Genomic DNA, 14,395 nt, shown 5'->3' with positions numbered 1-14,395 from the left:
AAGTAAACAAAACCATCAATCACGATTGGAATAAAACAAGGATCAAGAGAGTTAAACAACGAATTGGTTTCCAAAGATTAACCACAACCATTCATGTTTGTGTATATGGGAGTCAGATCCTGCACATGGAAATATCTCTTATTTTACATTCCTCCAGAATACAGTGGTACCCCGGGATACGAATGCGCCGGGTTACGAATTTTTCGGGATACGAAAAAATCCCATAGGGATTTATTGCTTCGGCTTACGAAGGTTTCTTCGGGTTACGAAAAAACCGCGGCGCTATTTTCCGCCACCGGAGGGCAGCAGAGAGCTATTTTTCCATTAGCGCCTATGGGAATTCGGCTTACGAAGGTATTTCGGGTTACGAAATTAACCGCGGAACGAATTAATTTCGTAACCCGGGGTACCACTGTACTGTCATAACGCATAAACAGTAGGCTTCAGATGTCAGGAATATTGTGTCAGGCAAAGTGGTCTCTCTAGTCCTATGGCTGTTACTGGGTGGAGGAGCGCAACAAACAGTGGTGAGGTGAAAATCTGTGTTGAATTACTCCGTTTCAGATGCTAAAGTTAAGAGTTCAAAAACCTTGAAGAGGAAAGATTTTTTTTTAAAAAAAAAGCATTTTCCCAAAAGCCATTCTCTGCTAAGCTAGGGCACTTTTCCACCAAAAGAGATAACTTAGGAAACTATGTGAGCATATATTTAAGAACCAATGATTAAAACAACAAGCAAAGCAATGCTATTGGGAAGTGGGGATGGCATTGGGTCTGTTGCTTCTACAGCCATCCCAGTTTGCTGTAGTCAGAATGGGAAGTCTGGTAGGTTTTTTACACGGTTTTCCTTACTGGGTCTTCCATTTTTATATTTATCATGGCACTGAAACCAATGAAAGGAAATGTTAACCATGCCAGCTTTAGGCTGGCTTAGCCATGGGGCCCACTCCTGGGCTGTGTCAGGGCTGCTGTGAGGCTTTGGACCATCCTCAGCGAGCCTCTTGGTGCAACCTGCACCCCTTTCATTGATGGGAACACTGTCAGCAGTAGATTGGTGTCACTGAGCTTTCCATGGACATACCGGAGGCCTCCCTAACAGGTATACTACCACATTGAAGGAGCTTCTCTCTGCCAATAGAAGGCCATTTCCACTTTGGCCTTCAGTGGGGTTTAGGATTACAGGATGGATGGGTCCATGGTGGGGGGAGCTGTAATGAAAACAAAATGAGGAAATGTGGCTTGATCATGTCCCTCATTTTTCTTTGTCATTCCTCACTTTTATAACAGCCCATAGCTCCTAAACTTTCTGACATACAGATCCTTCACTGAAACATGCTAATGGAAAATTTACAAATTCCTCAAATTCGTTTAACTGCTGATAGTTGGTTTTCTTCCATAAAAAAAACCACTTTAATTTTTAATAATCCTATTGTTTTCTTCTTTGCAATTTTTCTAAGGTCTTTCAGGATTGCCTGGATTAAATGGTCTCAATGGACTGCAGGGTCAAAAAGGCCTGACAGGCCCTCCAGGTAAAGTATCAAAATGATCACATTACAAGGGTTGTTTTTTTAAAAAACAAACAAACTGAAATTAAATATGAAAGGATTAGTTTAGTGTTTAGGTTTGTTGAAAACCATAGCTTAATCATATTGCACTTGACTGGCATTAATTTTTCCAATGTATAATAGATGTCAGATTTAACAAATACATAAAGTTTGGGTTATCATTAATTTTAATGTGTTGAAAACTACCCAGAATATTCAAATTAGTGGGTTGTTTTTAAAAGGACTTTCCATAGGTTATAATAATCATGTAGCAGAAAAATTACTATAAAACCAAAAATTACTATTAAACTATAAGCTGTATTTCAAATGGACAAACCTGATACAAAAATGCAATAATTTCTGATAGCAATGTTGCGCGCATATATATATATATATATACACACACACACACACACACACACACACAATATAATATTGTATAAATTACTTCGAAGCATATATAGCTTTCATTTTGTTTTTTGAAATAACCCATTTTGGCAGATGCACCTTTTGGGTATTTTGAAGGATTTATTGACTTGCCATGCTCTTTTGGTAGAACAGAGGACTGATGCCTAAAGAGCTCCTTGACTGGGTGGACAATCCTTTGGCTCCTAGGGAAAACTAATTAATTTCTGGGAGGATCTTTTATGATGACTTGGGTATTACATCATTTTGTGGGAGAAGCATTTGAAACACTAAATTTTTCAAAAATGTTTATGGTTTCAAAAAGAATTGCAGACCTGAAACAGCTATTCATGCACAATAAACTCTTCCAGAAATATTTGAGAAATGTTTGTCGGGCTCACTTTAAAGAAAGAGTTTGTGTTGTTCATTTTGAATTTTCATTTTGCATTTCACTTTTTTCCATGAATGTTAAGAGCTTCATGATGATCAGTTATTCCCTTACAAAGGTTTAAATGAAATGGGGCCTCCAGGACGCACAGGAGAACCAGGACCAAAAGGCAACAGAGGAGAACCTGGACTACCAGGAATTTCCCGCCTGGGTCCCCCTGGAGACATGGGCTTCTTAGGTCCTCCCGGTAAGAAACAATTTTCTCCATAGTTAAAAAAAGTAGGGAAGTCTTCATTATTCTGCAACCCAGTTAATGGGAAGGAGTCCCCCCCCCTTTGTAATGACATTACATAAACCATAGTCTTTTGGTTTCTGGGATGCTCATTCAGCCACATTTCCAATGACAATCATTAAGACAAAGGGATGTGCTACATGGAGAAGAACCAAGTTATCTGTGGCACATATAGCATTAGGGAAAAGGAAAGGTACAGAAACATAGTTGAGTTGGAGGTCTAAATCTAGTAGCATTTCACATTGGTCATTATTAAGCATTGTTAAGTCTTCAGTCTTCTACTTACAGGTATGCCAGGTGTGACTGGATCTGCAGGCCTCATGGGCCCACCTTCTGAAAGCATACTTCCTGGACCTCCAGGAGACCAAGGACCTTCTGGGTTAGATGGCATTAGAGGTATTAAAACATCAGCAACAACATGATTTCAACAATTAATAAATCTAAAGTCACGATATTTAAATAGGTTGTTCTCTTCCAGAAATACCCTTGTGGTGCTGTGGTCTTTTTATTTTAGCCTGGAAGTTTGGAGAGTAACATGGCCTCAAAGCAAATAACCCGTATTATGGTTTTATTCTGCAAGATGATAGGAGAAAAGTGCCCATAATACAATGATTATATACATTATACTATCCTTCATCTTCTGCTAAGACAGATACAAGGAATTTAGTAGTGAAGAATATGGTTTGTGTGTAAAAAATGTTTTAAAAATCTCAGGTTCATTTCTCAGCACATCTACTAAAACTAGGAAAAAAACCTTATCAGAAATCCCAGAGCTGCTGCCAATCATTATAAAGTTAGATGGAACAATGATCTAACAGAGTATAAGTTTGAAGTCAAAGGCTTTCATGGCCAGCATCCATAGTTTTTGTGGGTTTTTCGGGCTATGTGGCCATGTTCTGCAGAGTATAAGTTTGCCTTCTATTTCCTGCGATAAACTCAGATGTTTTGCTTCTTATCTACTTGCTCAGCAAAGAGGAATTTAAAGTTCATTCCCCTAATTCCTTTTGGGGGTATGTACACAAAAGTCCACTTCTGAAATTAACACTGTTTTTGGCAGTAGAGGCCTGTGGCTATACCCCAATATGGAACATCTGAGTAAGACACTGTGGCACATTTGTTATCAATGCTGTTTAATTTGTTCACAGGACTTCCTGGCAAACCTGGCCCTCCAGGGACGACTATACTTGTGAAAGGGGATCCAGGTGATTGTGGCACTTATGGCCCACCTGGGTCTCCTGGCCCAACAGGGAAAATGGGAACTAAAGGTATTCCAGGAAATCAAGGAAGAGAAGGTGTGAAAGGTATGATGTTCTGAAAGTATTGCTTTGCATGTGGTAGAGTCAAGGAATACAATGTCTTTATTTTAAACTGGGGAATGGTGATATTCCAAATTCTCTCTTTCTTAAGGTCCAATGGGAAACCCTGGCCCACAAGGGCCTCCTGGTGCCCCTGGTGAGCCTGGTGATCAAGGTTTTAGAGGATCTCCTGGTCCTTTGGGTCCCAAAGGTAATATTTTTGATACCATGTATATGTTGGTCATTATGAATTTACATTACATCCCAGCATCTATTACCAAAAGATAGGAAATATACTTTACAGTAGCTTTCCAAAATTATACCCAGCCGAGCAAGACATGTCATGCCAGACTTACAGATTTGTTTACGTCTAGAAATTTTATATGTCTAGAAATTTTAATTTAAGATCAGTCCAGAAAAACTGGATTGATTTATCCATGGATCAATGTAAGTACTGTACCTTAACTCTTTTTTTTTAAAACAAACATCCCGTTCTCTGAGTAGAATGGTTAAAGGTGAGAGCTTAGTCTATCTTGGGAGAACCCAAAAGAAGCATGGATTCTCTCCACTGTATTCTCTCCACCATAGTGCCACTTCTGGCCTTTTTGAATTTTTGAATTCTGGTATGGGAAAAATGGTGGCAGTGGCAGATCTTAGGTGCTTCCCCTCAAAGGAGCACTGAGAGGAATTGGACTTTGAAGGATATGAACAATACATTTGTTTATGTTGGTCAATCTTTCTGGATTAAAATCAGGCAAAGTTACCACATTAAAGTTAAATGCTATATGAAGTCAGGCATAATCTTTCAACTGGCCATTTATGGATTCCATTTGCTGCCATATACAAACTGTACTGGATCAGTCTTGCAAGCAATTCAAGTTCTTGTGGTTATTTTCTACTAACCGTCTGCATGATGATTGTTTCCTTCCTGCATGTGATCATGGCCTGATTTTCGTCATTCAATACACCAGGTTGCAGAGGTAAGCTACTGAAGGATTAGTTCCTTTCAGAAAATATTTTCTCCAAGTGCTGATTTATTTTGCTTTCCCTCCAACTCAGTGGTTCTCAATCTCTGGTCCTCCAGATGTTTTTGACTTCATCTCCCAGATTCCTTCATCATTGGCCATGCTGGCAAAGGCTTCTGGGTGCTGGAGGTCCAAAACAGCTGGAAGAACAAAGGTTGAAAACCTCTGCTCCAATTGCTTGTCGTCTTCCCATAGGAGGCTGTATCTTTGTGCCAAAGAAGTTAGTGACAATCCATTATCTCCCTCGAAACTTCCACTGCCCCATATGCTAATGATGGTGCAGAACAGGAAGACATTTTACAACCCCTAATTTCTAGTACTAGATCTCAGTTCTGCACAGAAACAAATAAGCAGACTAACCATTTACTCTCTACAGCAATAACCCATTGATATTTGAAACCTTACTTACTTTTTTTTTACATTTTTGTAAAAATGGAAGAGGGTATTCCCTATTTTCGAGAACTGATATGCACAATTCTATAATAATAATAATAGACAGCCTTTTCTCCCGACCATGTCTTTCTCTTTCCAGCAAAGTTCTCTTCACCTAACCATCCTGCTCTCCTTCCACCAGCGAGTAAAATTCTATTTATTTGTACAAGCATTAGATAACTATGTGGATAGCTCTTTCATGCTGCATTTTAAAATGGTTCTTGTGGCAGTTTAAAATGATTTCATATTGTTTTAAAGTACAGTATTGATGTTTTAATATGGTGGCTTATTTAATTGTTTTTTAAAAATTACTAATCCCTAATTCATGTACCTTGTTTTAAGATATAAATTATTTAAACATTATTAATCACATAGCCATAATCAACAGCTACAGGTGGAGAATCAGTTACATTACACTCATTAATTCTGTTCCACTTGATCCCTCTCATATTTAAAATTATTTATATACCTCTTTATGCTGATGTATGTAGGTAGGTATATATATATAAAGGGTTCTTTAGTTGGAAGAACACACTTCTAGATCAGTGAAAACCTATATAAATTTTCTGCCTACCAGCTTTGGTAAGTGGGGTTAATTGTTACTCCCATTCTAATGCCGTTGCACATTTCAGGTGATCCAGGTGAACCAGGGAAAGTGGACTACTCATCTTGTCCCAAGATTCCAGGGCCTCCTGGAGTACTAGGCCCAAGAGGATCACCAGGTCCCATAGGATTAAGAGGGCCAGCAGGCTTCCCTGGCCCCCCAGGTAAATATTTTGTGATTCTGGAATGTGTGTGATAAGGAAGACACAGCGTCACCAAAAAGCTTAAGATACTTTTTAGCTCATCTATTCCTATAAAGTCTACATGAACGTATCTTGATTTCATAATGTGTCACACACAGAGATAACTCTCTCCTTCCATATGAGTAGATACTTATAAATCATTGGCTCACTCCATACACAGGCTTCCCATACGCAGATTTGAGGTCATGTGGACAGGAAGCCCCATTTAGATTAATGGCGTGTGCGCTGCGCCGCACCCAGGAATGCACCCTATTCATCTAAATGGTTCTTGAGCATGTGCAGAATTCGCTTTACGTTGGGGGGGGGTCCAGAATTGATCCGCCATGTAAAGCAAGGGTCCACTGTAAAATGTCCTGTATTAAAATGTTTTTTATTGGGTGTCAGCTTCCACATAAAGAAGGCACCATTTCATAAGAAACTAAAGCATTGGTTGTTGCTACAATATAGTTATTAGCCTGGAATCATTCCAGTGTGGGTTGGGCATTATGAATTTTTAGTATTCTATATCTAAAGTTCCTTGACATTAGAAATAGCAATAACTCCCTTGTGTAAAAGATTGTGTAACATTTTGTAACTGAAATAACACAATAACTAGAAATCAGTAGGATGCACCAGAACCTAAGATGATACAAATGTTCAAGAGAGATGATGATATAAAATGTTCAAGAAAGAGAGAGGCTGGGCCCCAAAACAAATCATTACAAACTTAGAGGTTAGGTAGGGCACCACAATTATCTATTACAGCAAAAACAAGTTTCAGCTATGTGCCGTTATTTCTTGCGCGGGACAAAAAGGACACTCTCCCGTTGCCTAGCTTTGGTCTGCGGGGAAGCCGCAACCTCCAGACCATGGGACTTCCCTGCAGACCAAAAAGAACCCGCAAAAAGTGGGTTCTTCTTGTGGCGCCATTATGATGCCGCAGTGCGCCAATGGCGCACTCGTGACATTATAATGGCACCGTGGCGTGCGGATGCTAGGCGTCCGTCACGTAAAGATGGCGGCACCCATCTGTACAGGGCACCGCCATTTTGATGCCCTCATCTTGTGTGAGGAGCGAGGGGCGTCTAGAAGCGCCACCCCTCGCATGTGACGAGGGTGTCCTATCGCACCCATCTAGACCAGGCCTTTGTTCCTTCCAAATCTCACAGGGATTTATGGGGCTCAAGTAGATACTTAGATTTTTCTTGTAATGTTTGTTACTTTTTTCTGAAATTCCATACATCCAACAAATTTAATTTTATGGTATTGTCTTGATTTGTTAGATTTCCACCCACTACAGATTACCATGGCCATCATATATTTGCAGCACAATTTTACAAGAAAAGGAAGAAATATGATGGTTCTTGTTTTCTTCAGTACTGTTGTTACTATAGGACAAAAGTTCCGATTTTACAGTCGTCTCCCCCTCCACACACACACAAATAGATACAGCAATTCTGAATTTAATTCTAATTACAGTATCAAATTAAATTGCTGAACATTCTGGTGCATGGCGTATGAAACATTTTGAGAGAACTGTTATGTATAATTTCTAGATGGATGTAGCTATTGCTTAAAGGAAATCAACTGTTACCTGTTTAATGTTAATTTGTGCTTCATTAATTGAAGTAGTTATGCATAGTACTGAACCATAGTTACTTTTAAAAGTAAATGTATTGTTTTTTCAGGAATGAAGGGAGAAGAAGGCTTTGTAGGTCAGCTGGGTCAAAATGGCCTCCCTGGGCCACCAGGACCTTTTGGTGATCAAGGTGACATAGGAGAAAAAGGATACACAGGGCTGCAAGGTAAGTATTCTGACACATGGAAGTTGTCTTACTTCCAGGAAAATAATTAGTTTGATCATGATTGTATACACTCTTTACACTGCTTTAAAAAAAGTTGTGGCCTTGAACATCTGGTAACAGTGGTCCTCAAACAGTGGGCCAGGAACCCACACAAGAGTTGCTCATGGGGTATGTGAGACTTGGTGGCCCTGATGTCTCCTCCTTCTCTTCTCAAAACTTTTTTTTGTGTAAAATTTACCCATGTGTTGAGTTAAATATTGAATTTACTTAAATAGAACTGGGCTAATTTGAACAATGCTATTTCCTTATAAAATGTTAAAATATGAATATACATGAATGTGCAAATGAAAATACGCATACTAAATAAACAAAATATTTTTATTCACATACTGCATTGAGCAGGGGTGCGCAATGTCTGCATGTAGATGTAAAGGGGGGTCCTAAGGGTAAAAGGCTTGAGTACCACTGTGGTAACTCATTTTGTGTTCCTGGACTATCATGTAAAATAACCTAACACCTTTCGACTTCTGATCTCCAGGCTCCCTTGCAATCCCACTATCGTGGACAAACAGAAGCTTTTCTGCTTAACTTAAAGCTCAGACACTTACACCCTTTAGCTCAATAGGAGTCCTTGTGGCACAGTGGTTAAATGTCTGCACTGCACCCACAATATTGTGAATTCGATCCCAGAAGGTTCCAGGTTGACTCAGCTTTCCATCCTTTCATAGGTCGGTAAAATGGGTACCCAGCTTTTTGGGGGCAATTGGCTAACAGACTGTAAACTGCTTAGAGTGCTGAGTTCACTAAGAAGTGGTATAGAAATATAAATGCTATTTCTAAATGCTCAATAGAGAATCTATTTTGAAAAAGAAAAAGCCAGACAAGCCATCCTTTAACTCAGAAAAGGTCTCACTTTCAAAAATGATATTATTGGTCCATCTTTTCTCCATTCTATAAGGTCTTCCAGGCCCAACAGGAATGCCAGGACCCCCAGGGCCTGAAACAAGAATTGCTACTGGATTCCTGATTGTTCTTCATAGTCAGTCAGATGTAGAACCACTTTGCCCAGAGGGAATGCCAAGGCTATGGACTGGGTATAGCCTGTTATATATTGAAGGGCAGGAGAAAGCCCATAATCAAGATCTTGGTGAGTACTGTACTCTTTATCAAGAAAGCAGATACTGTTGTTTTCTGCACTTTTACTGTACAAATTTGCAGCAAAGTACATCCCAATTCACTCTGAAATGTAAGCTAACTTAGTTAGAGTTGCTTTCAAAGACACAAAAACCAGTAGTGGTAACTGAAACAGGATTGTATGTTGTTGGGGGTGATGCTTCTTTTGGGCATCCATGCAGTTACATAGAAACTGACATCAGCAAAACATGTAACATATGTGGCCATGGGAATGTGTGTATTGAGACTGTTTTCCACACCCCCACCCCCAATCCGGCTCTACTCTTCAGTCTCCTGCTTCATTATTACTACTACTCCTGTGGGATGGATGCTGCAGGATACATCGGAAGGGGAAACCGCATGTAGATGCAGAAATCATGTTCTTCGCAGATGCTCTGTCCTCTCTGCACATCTACAGCACCCTTTCCCGCATTTATTGTCGCTCCTCTGCACATCAGTCTGTTTTCTCCTTATTTGCTATCAAGTCGGCTTTGATTTATGGTGGCTTTATGAATGAAATATATCCTGCTTAGGTCTCTCAAATTCAGAGTTGTGGTTTCCCTAATTGGATCGATTGATCCATCATTACTGTCCACCTTTCACAGCCATACATAGAAATTAGAGATATTTTGGCTTGGATTATTCTGATTTTGATATTTAATGGTGTGTGTGTGTGTGTGTGTATAATATCTGAAGTCCTTATCTAGTTCTTTCACAGGAGACTTTCTATGTTTTAGCCTTATGATTTCTCGACTACAGTCTCCATTTTGATTAATGACTATTCCAATTTTGATGTCTTCATCACCCACTGTAGTGTAAATCATCTGGGATCAGCATTTTTGTTTTCTGAATATTCAGCTGTAACCCTACTTTTACACTTTCTTCCTTAACATTCATTCATTCATTCGTCATTCTATATTTTTGCCATTTTCTGCTAGTAATATGGTATTATCTGTACAGTACACCTGACATTATTGATAATTGTTGATAATCCTTCTCCCAGTTTTCACATCTCCTTCATTAAAGTCTATTCCCACTTCCATATATGTTCTGTCCATAAATTCAACTGATAGGGTGGCAGATTCAGCCTTTTTTGATCCCCTTACCAATAGGAAACTACTCTGTTTCTTCATATATTAATGTGACAGTGGCATCTTGTCCAGAGAATAGCTTGTGTATCAAAATGATTAAATGCTGTGGCATACCCATTTCTTTAAGAGCAATCCATATTTTCACATGATCTACACAATCATAAGCTTTGCTATAATGTATTAAGCTAAGGTTGATATTCTTCTGAAATTCCATTTCCTCATGTATGCCTGCAGTATGATCTCTAGTGCTTCTTCTTTTTCTGAGCTCACCTTGGATATCTGGCATTTCTCATTCTGTATATGGTAAATGTCTGTGTTGTAAAAACTTGAACATTACTTTGCTTGTATGGGTCATTAATGCAATCATCCGAAGGTAGCTGTAATCCCTGGTGTGCTCTTTATTAGAAATTGGAATGTACAGTGGGCCCTCTCTTTTAGCGGGTGATCCGTTCCAGATTCCCCCGCATAAGGAAAAATCCACCTGTACTCGAGCCCCATAGGAAATAATGGGGCTCATGCATGTGGTGGAGTGGCATGCAAGTGCCATTGTTTTCCCTCCCCAAGCAGCTTCCGTGTAAGCTTAAAGCTGCATAAAATGCATCCATGCATGGTACGGGCACACTGTATAATTAATGTTTCCAGTTTGTAGGCCATTGTTTAGTTTTCCATATTCACTGTTAGAATTTAGAAGGACTCTTGTCTATATACATTATGAAACAATTCCGTTGGTATGCCATCCATTCCTGATTGTTTTCCCCTTTCACTTCACTTTCTAAAATTGCTGCTTCATCACTAAAATATTTCCTTGAAAGAATCTTCTGTATAGTTCTTCATTGTATTGCTTTCATCATCTTTTTATTTATTTTGTCATGGTCACATAATGTGTTTTCCTGTTCGTGATGCAACATCTCTGCTCTTGCTTTCCCTTAGATTTCTCAGATTCTGAGAAGGAGCCTCTTGCTCTGCTTTTATGTTATCTACTTCTGTTTGTTTGTATTGATTATTATAATTGTTCTCTTCATTCTCACACAAGTCACTGAACAGTTGCATTCAGGATTGTGACCTTTTACTTTCTGTTTTTGCTTATTTTCTGTCCTTAACTGTTTGAACAGTTTCATTAGACATCCAGTAAGGCTTTTCTTTTTTTCTGGCTACAGATTGTGTCTTCATTTCAAAAGTGGGCAATTACATTTTGATTTACCTCTAAGTTTTCCATAGATAAGGGGATTGCATAACCAGAAAAATAAGGTACAACAAACAACTTTTGACTATGAAACGAAACATGAGGCTGTTTGTTCAGAAACCTTTTGCTGTGATCTCAACAAAGTTTTCTGTCATTCCCCTGCCTCTTTTTAAACTTGCAAGAAGACCCAAGACTAGCTTTCCACTATTCTTAAGTGAGTACTTGATTAAACCTTGGTGGATTTTCCTTTGTTCTAGGTATGGCTGGATCTTGTCTCCCTGTGTTCAGCACCATGCCTTTTGCCTACTGCAATATCAACCAGGTCTGCTACTACGCAAGTCGAAATGATAAATCTTATTGGCTATCAACTGCAGCTCCTTTGCCCATGATGCCCCTCTCTGATGAAGAAATAAAGCCTTACATTAGCAGATGTGCTGTATGTGAAGCGCCTGCCCAAGCTGTTGCTGTTCATAGTCAAGACCAATCCATTCCTCCCTGTCCATCAAACTGGAGAAGTCTTTGGATAGGCTACTCATTTTTAATGGTAAGAATAAGGACTGTGTAGATCTACCATGGGAAGTTAAATCTTCACAGAGAAGTAGAGCTCCTCCAGAATGGTCTAAAGAAAGGATTCTGCCAAGGGTTTTCCTGGTTGTTATCTGATCTCTTTTTTGATAAAATTACCAATTTGGTAGATGAAGAGAATACCGTGGATGTAGCATCACAGGGGCAGTACAAACAGGAGGCTCCATGGGCTCCTGCATCGCAAAAAAAAAGCTGCCTAGAGTGGCTTTTTTGCAATGCTGGAAGCAGGAAGGGGCGCTACCATGACGCCACTTCCTGCCAGCGCCTCTGGTCGCTGTACAGCAGTGGCATCATGGTGGCCCATGTATGAATGAGATGCCACCATGATGCCGGCACCCATATGTATTAGGGTTCGGGAGCGTGCAGTGGCTGCGCACTCCCGAACACTAATATCGCCGCCGCTATGCCACAAATCACCTGTGTGTACCGGGGCTCACTTTCAGTAAGGCCTTTAACAAGGGCCCGCATGATATTCTTGCAAACAAGCTAGTAAAAGGTGGGTGAGACAATGTTAGGTGGATTTGTAATTGGTTGACCAACTGAACCCAAAGGTATATTGGGCTGACCAAAATGCACAATATATATGTTGCAAGCTTTTGAACTTCTACTGACTTCTTCATCAGGCAAAGGTGTTAAAAACCCTACAGGAGGGAAAAAATATGACTGTGTTAGTCATACCCCTGAATTTTGTGAAGATGTTTGTTGTTTTCAGTTTAGTTAATATTTGGGGGGGGGGTGATACTGTTCACTTACTGGTTTTGGTTGTTTTGTCAGGAGTTCTCTTATTTTATACTCTATAATTTTCATAATAGGAATTATTTTTATTGTCACATCTTTGACTAATTTCCCCCGTCCCTGAGTCTAGTTGTTGTGTGAGATTTCAGAACTCTTTTGTTTCTTTCAGCACACTGGATCTGGCGACCAGGGAGGTGGACAGTCTCTCATGTCAACTGGAAGCTGCCTTGAAGACTTTAGATCAGCACCTTTCATTGAGTGCCAGGGTCAGCGAGGAACATGTCACTTTTTTGCCACTGCACACAGCTTTTGGCTGACTACAGTAAACCCAGAGCTGCAGTTTGCCTCATCCCCACTGTCAGAGACTCTTAAAGATGAGCAACAACAACGACAAAATGTAGGCAGATGTCAGGTCTGCATGAAATATAGTTAAGGAAACCCTGAACATTTACCAGATGGGGATGCACTAAGTTGTGGTATGATTACAGATGGTGCCAATTCTTGGGTTTTTATCTGGAAAATGTGGAACATGCCCATGGCTTTATGTCCGGTAGGCCATGGATACTAATTCGTTCTGATCCTCTGTGCAGCCATAGTTGTCTATGCCACATGAGAAACACAATGTTCTACAGAACCCTGGTATTCTCCTAGATGTCAGCATCACCTAATTTGCTGCTGCTAAAAGTGGAAGGGGAGCACAGCTACTGACTATTCACATCTTGGGTTTTTCTTTATCATGCAGCTGCCCTGCTTTGTTCTCTCTTTATTCTGGGGCAGGGAGAGTGGGAGAGCAAAAGATGAAATAATTGTACATTTTTAAAATAGCTCTATCTCCAGCTGGAATCCCTCTTCCTGCAGTGAATGAAAACAGGACTCATAATGTTATGCCTTCTTCCTTTTGCAGTACATGGATGGTAATGTCGATTTAAACTAGTGGAGACAGAAAATTACCTTGTTACCCAAGTTTAAATAGTATCTCCAGTGGATAGCAAAGTATCAGGTCTTCAGGGAATGCTGGGAGTATAATAGACAGTACTCAAAGTGAGAAGGCCACAATTAGTCTTTGGCTTATTTAGGAGAGATCTACCCTGAACAAAAGGTATCATGGAATCTGTTTAACAAGAAGACAGTGGGACAGGCTTCATAATAAAGAAGTAATGCATGAGTCTTTGCTCTGCAACAGATTTAAGATAGACGAGACAAATAAAACTTAACAATAAAAGTTCATATGAGTATACAATTTTTCAGAAGTGTTTCTTGAGATGAAAAATGAATACTTCTGCAGCATCACTGTGTAGTTATTCTGTTTGTCTTCTGTTCTGTGCAAGCTACTCAGTATATTACCACTCCACTCCCTTCAATTTACCCAATCAGTTCTTTACAACCTGTATTAGCAGATTTTAGGAATAATTAAATTAATTAAATATCTCTGGTACCACACAAAGGGAGTGGTGGACTTGGAATATCATTCCTGTTAAAAAGTAGATTAGTTCAATACTGACAAATCTCATAGCTTTCACATGTAGCTTTTGTTATGATGTTTCTGCTTTTAGGGACTGCAGAGATGGGTATGCTCTCTGTTAGGCTTTTCTATAATCCTAAATACTCTCTCCCCCACAACACTCCAAATAATCCATAATTAGATGTATTAGGCTTTGGT

General features: G+C 39.6%; 1 protein-coding gene across 2 annotated transcripts in view; it reads left to right on the top strand.

Annotated features, from left to right (window-relative positions):
- Window positions 1-14,111, top strand: part of COL4A4 (collagen type IV alpha 4 chain) — an 83,425-nt gene extending 69,314 nt beyond the window's left edge. Inside the window, exons 38-48 of one of the 2 annotated variants that reach the window (XM_042461070.1) lie at window positions 1,455-1,526; window positions 2,453-2,581; window positions 2,915-3,022; window positions 3,772-3,927; window positions 4,034-4,132; window positions 4,893-4,901; window positions 6,011-6,145; window positions 7,852-7,968; window positions 8,927-9,115; window positions 11,673-11,959; window positions 12,905-14,111. In XM_042461070.1, coding sequence (XP_042317004.1) covers window positions 1,455-1,526; window positions 2,453-2,581; window positions 2,915-3,022; window positions 3,772-3,927; window positions 4,034-4,132; window positions 4,893-4,901; window positions 6,011-6,145; window positions 7,852-7,968; window positions 8,927-9,115; window positions 11,673-11,959; window positions 12,905-13,168 — 1,565 coding nt within the window. In that variant the 3' untranslated portion in view covers window positions 13,169-14,111. The remainder of the gene's footprint in view (window positions 1-1,454; window positions 1,527-2,452; window positions 2,582-2,914; window positions 3,023-3,771; window positions 3,928-4,033; window positions 4,133-4,892; window positions 4,902-6,010; window positions 6,146-7,851; window positions 7,969-8,926; window positions 9,116-11,672; window positions 11,960-12,904) is intronic. The other variant, XM_042461071.1, reaches the window with a different exon arrangement.
- Window positions 14,112-14,395: the final 284 nt, after the last annotated feature.

This window comes from Sceloporus undulatus, chromosome 3, assembly GCF_019175285.1.
Source record: "Sceloporus undulatus isolate JIND9_A2432 ecotype Alabama chromosome 3, SceUnd_v1.1, whole genome shotgun sequence".
NCBI classification, from domain to species: domain Eukaryota; kingdom Metazoa; phylum Chordata; class Lepidosauria; order Squamata; family Phrynosomatidae; genus Sceloporus; species Sceloporus undulatus.
The sequence above is the reverse complement of the archived record's forward strand: the minus strand, read 5'-3'. Positions and strand labels throughout refer to the sequence as shown.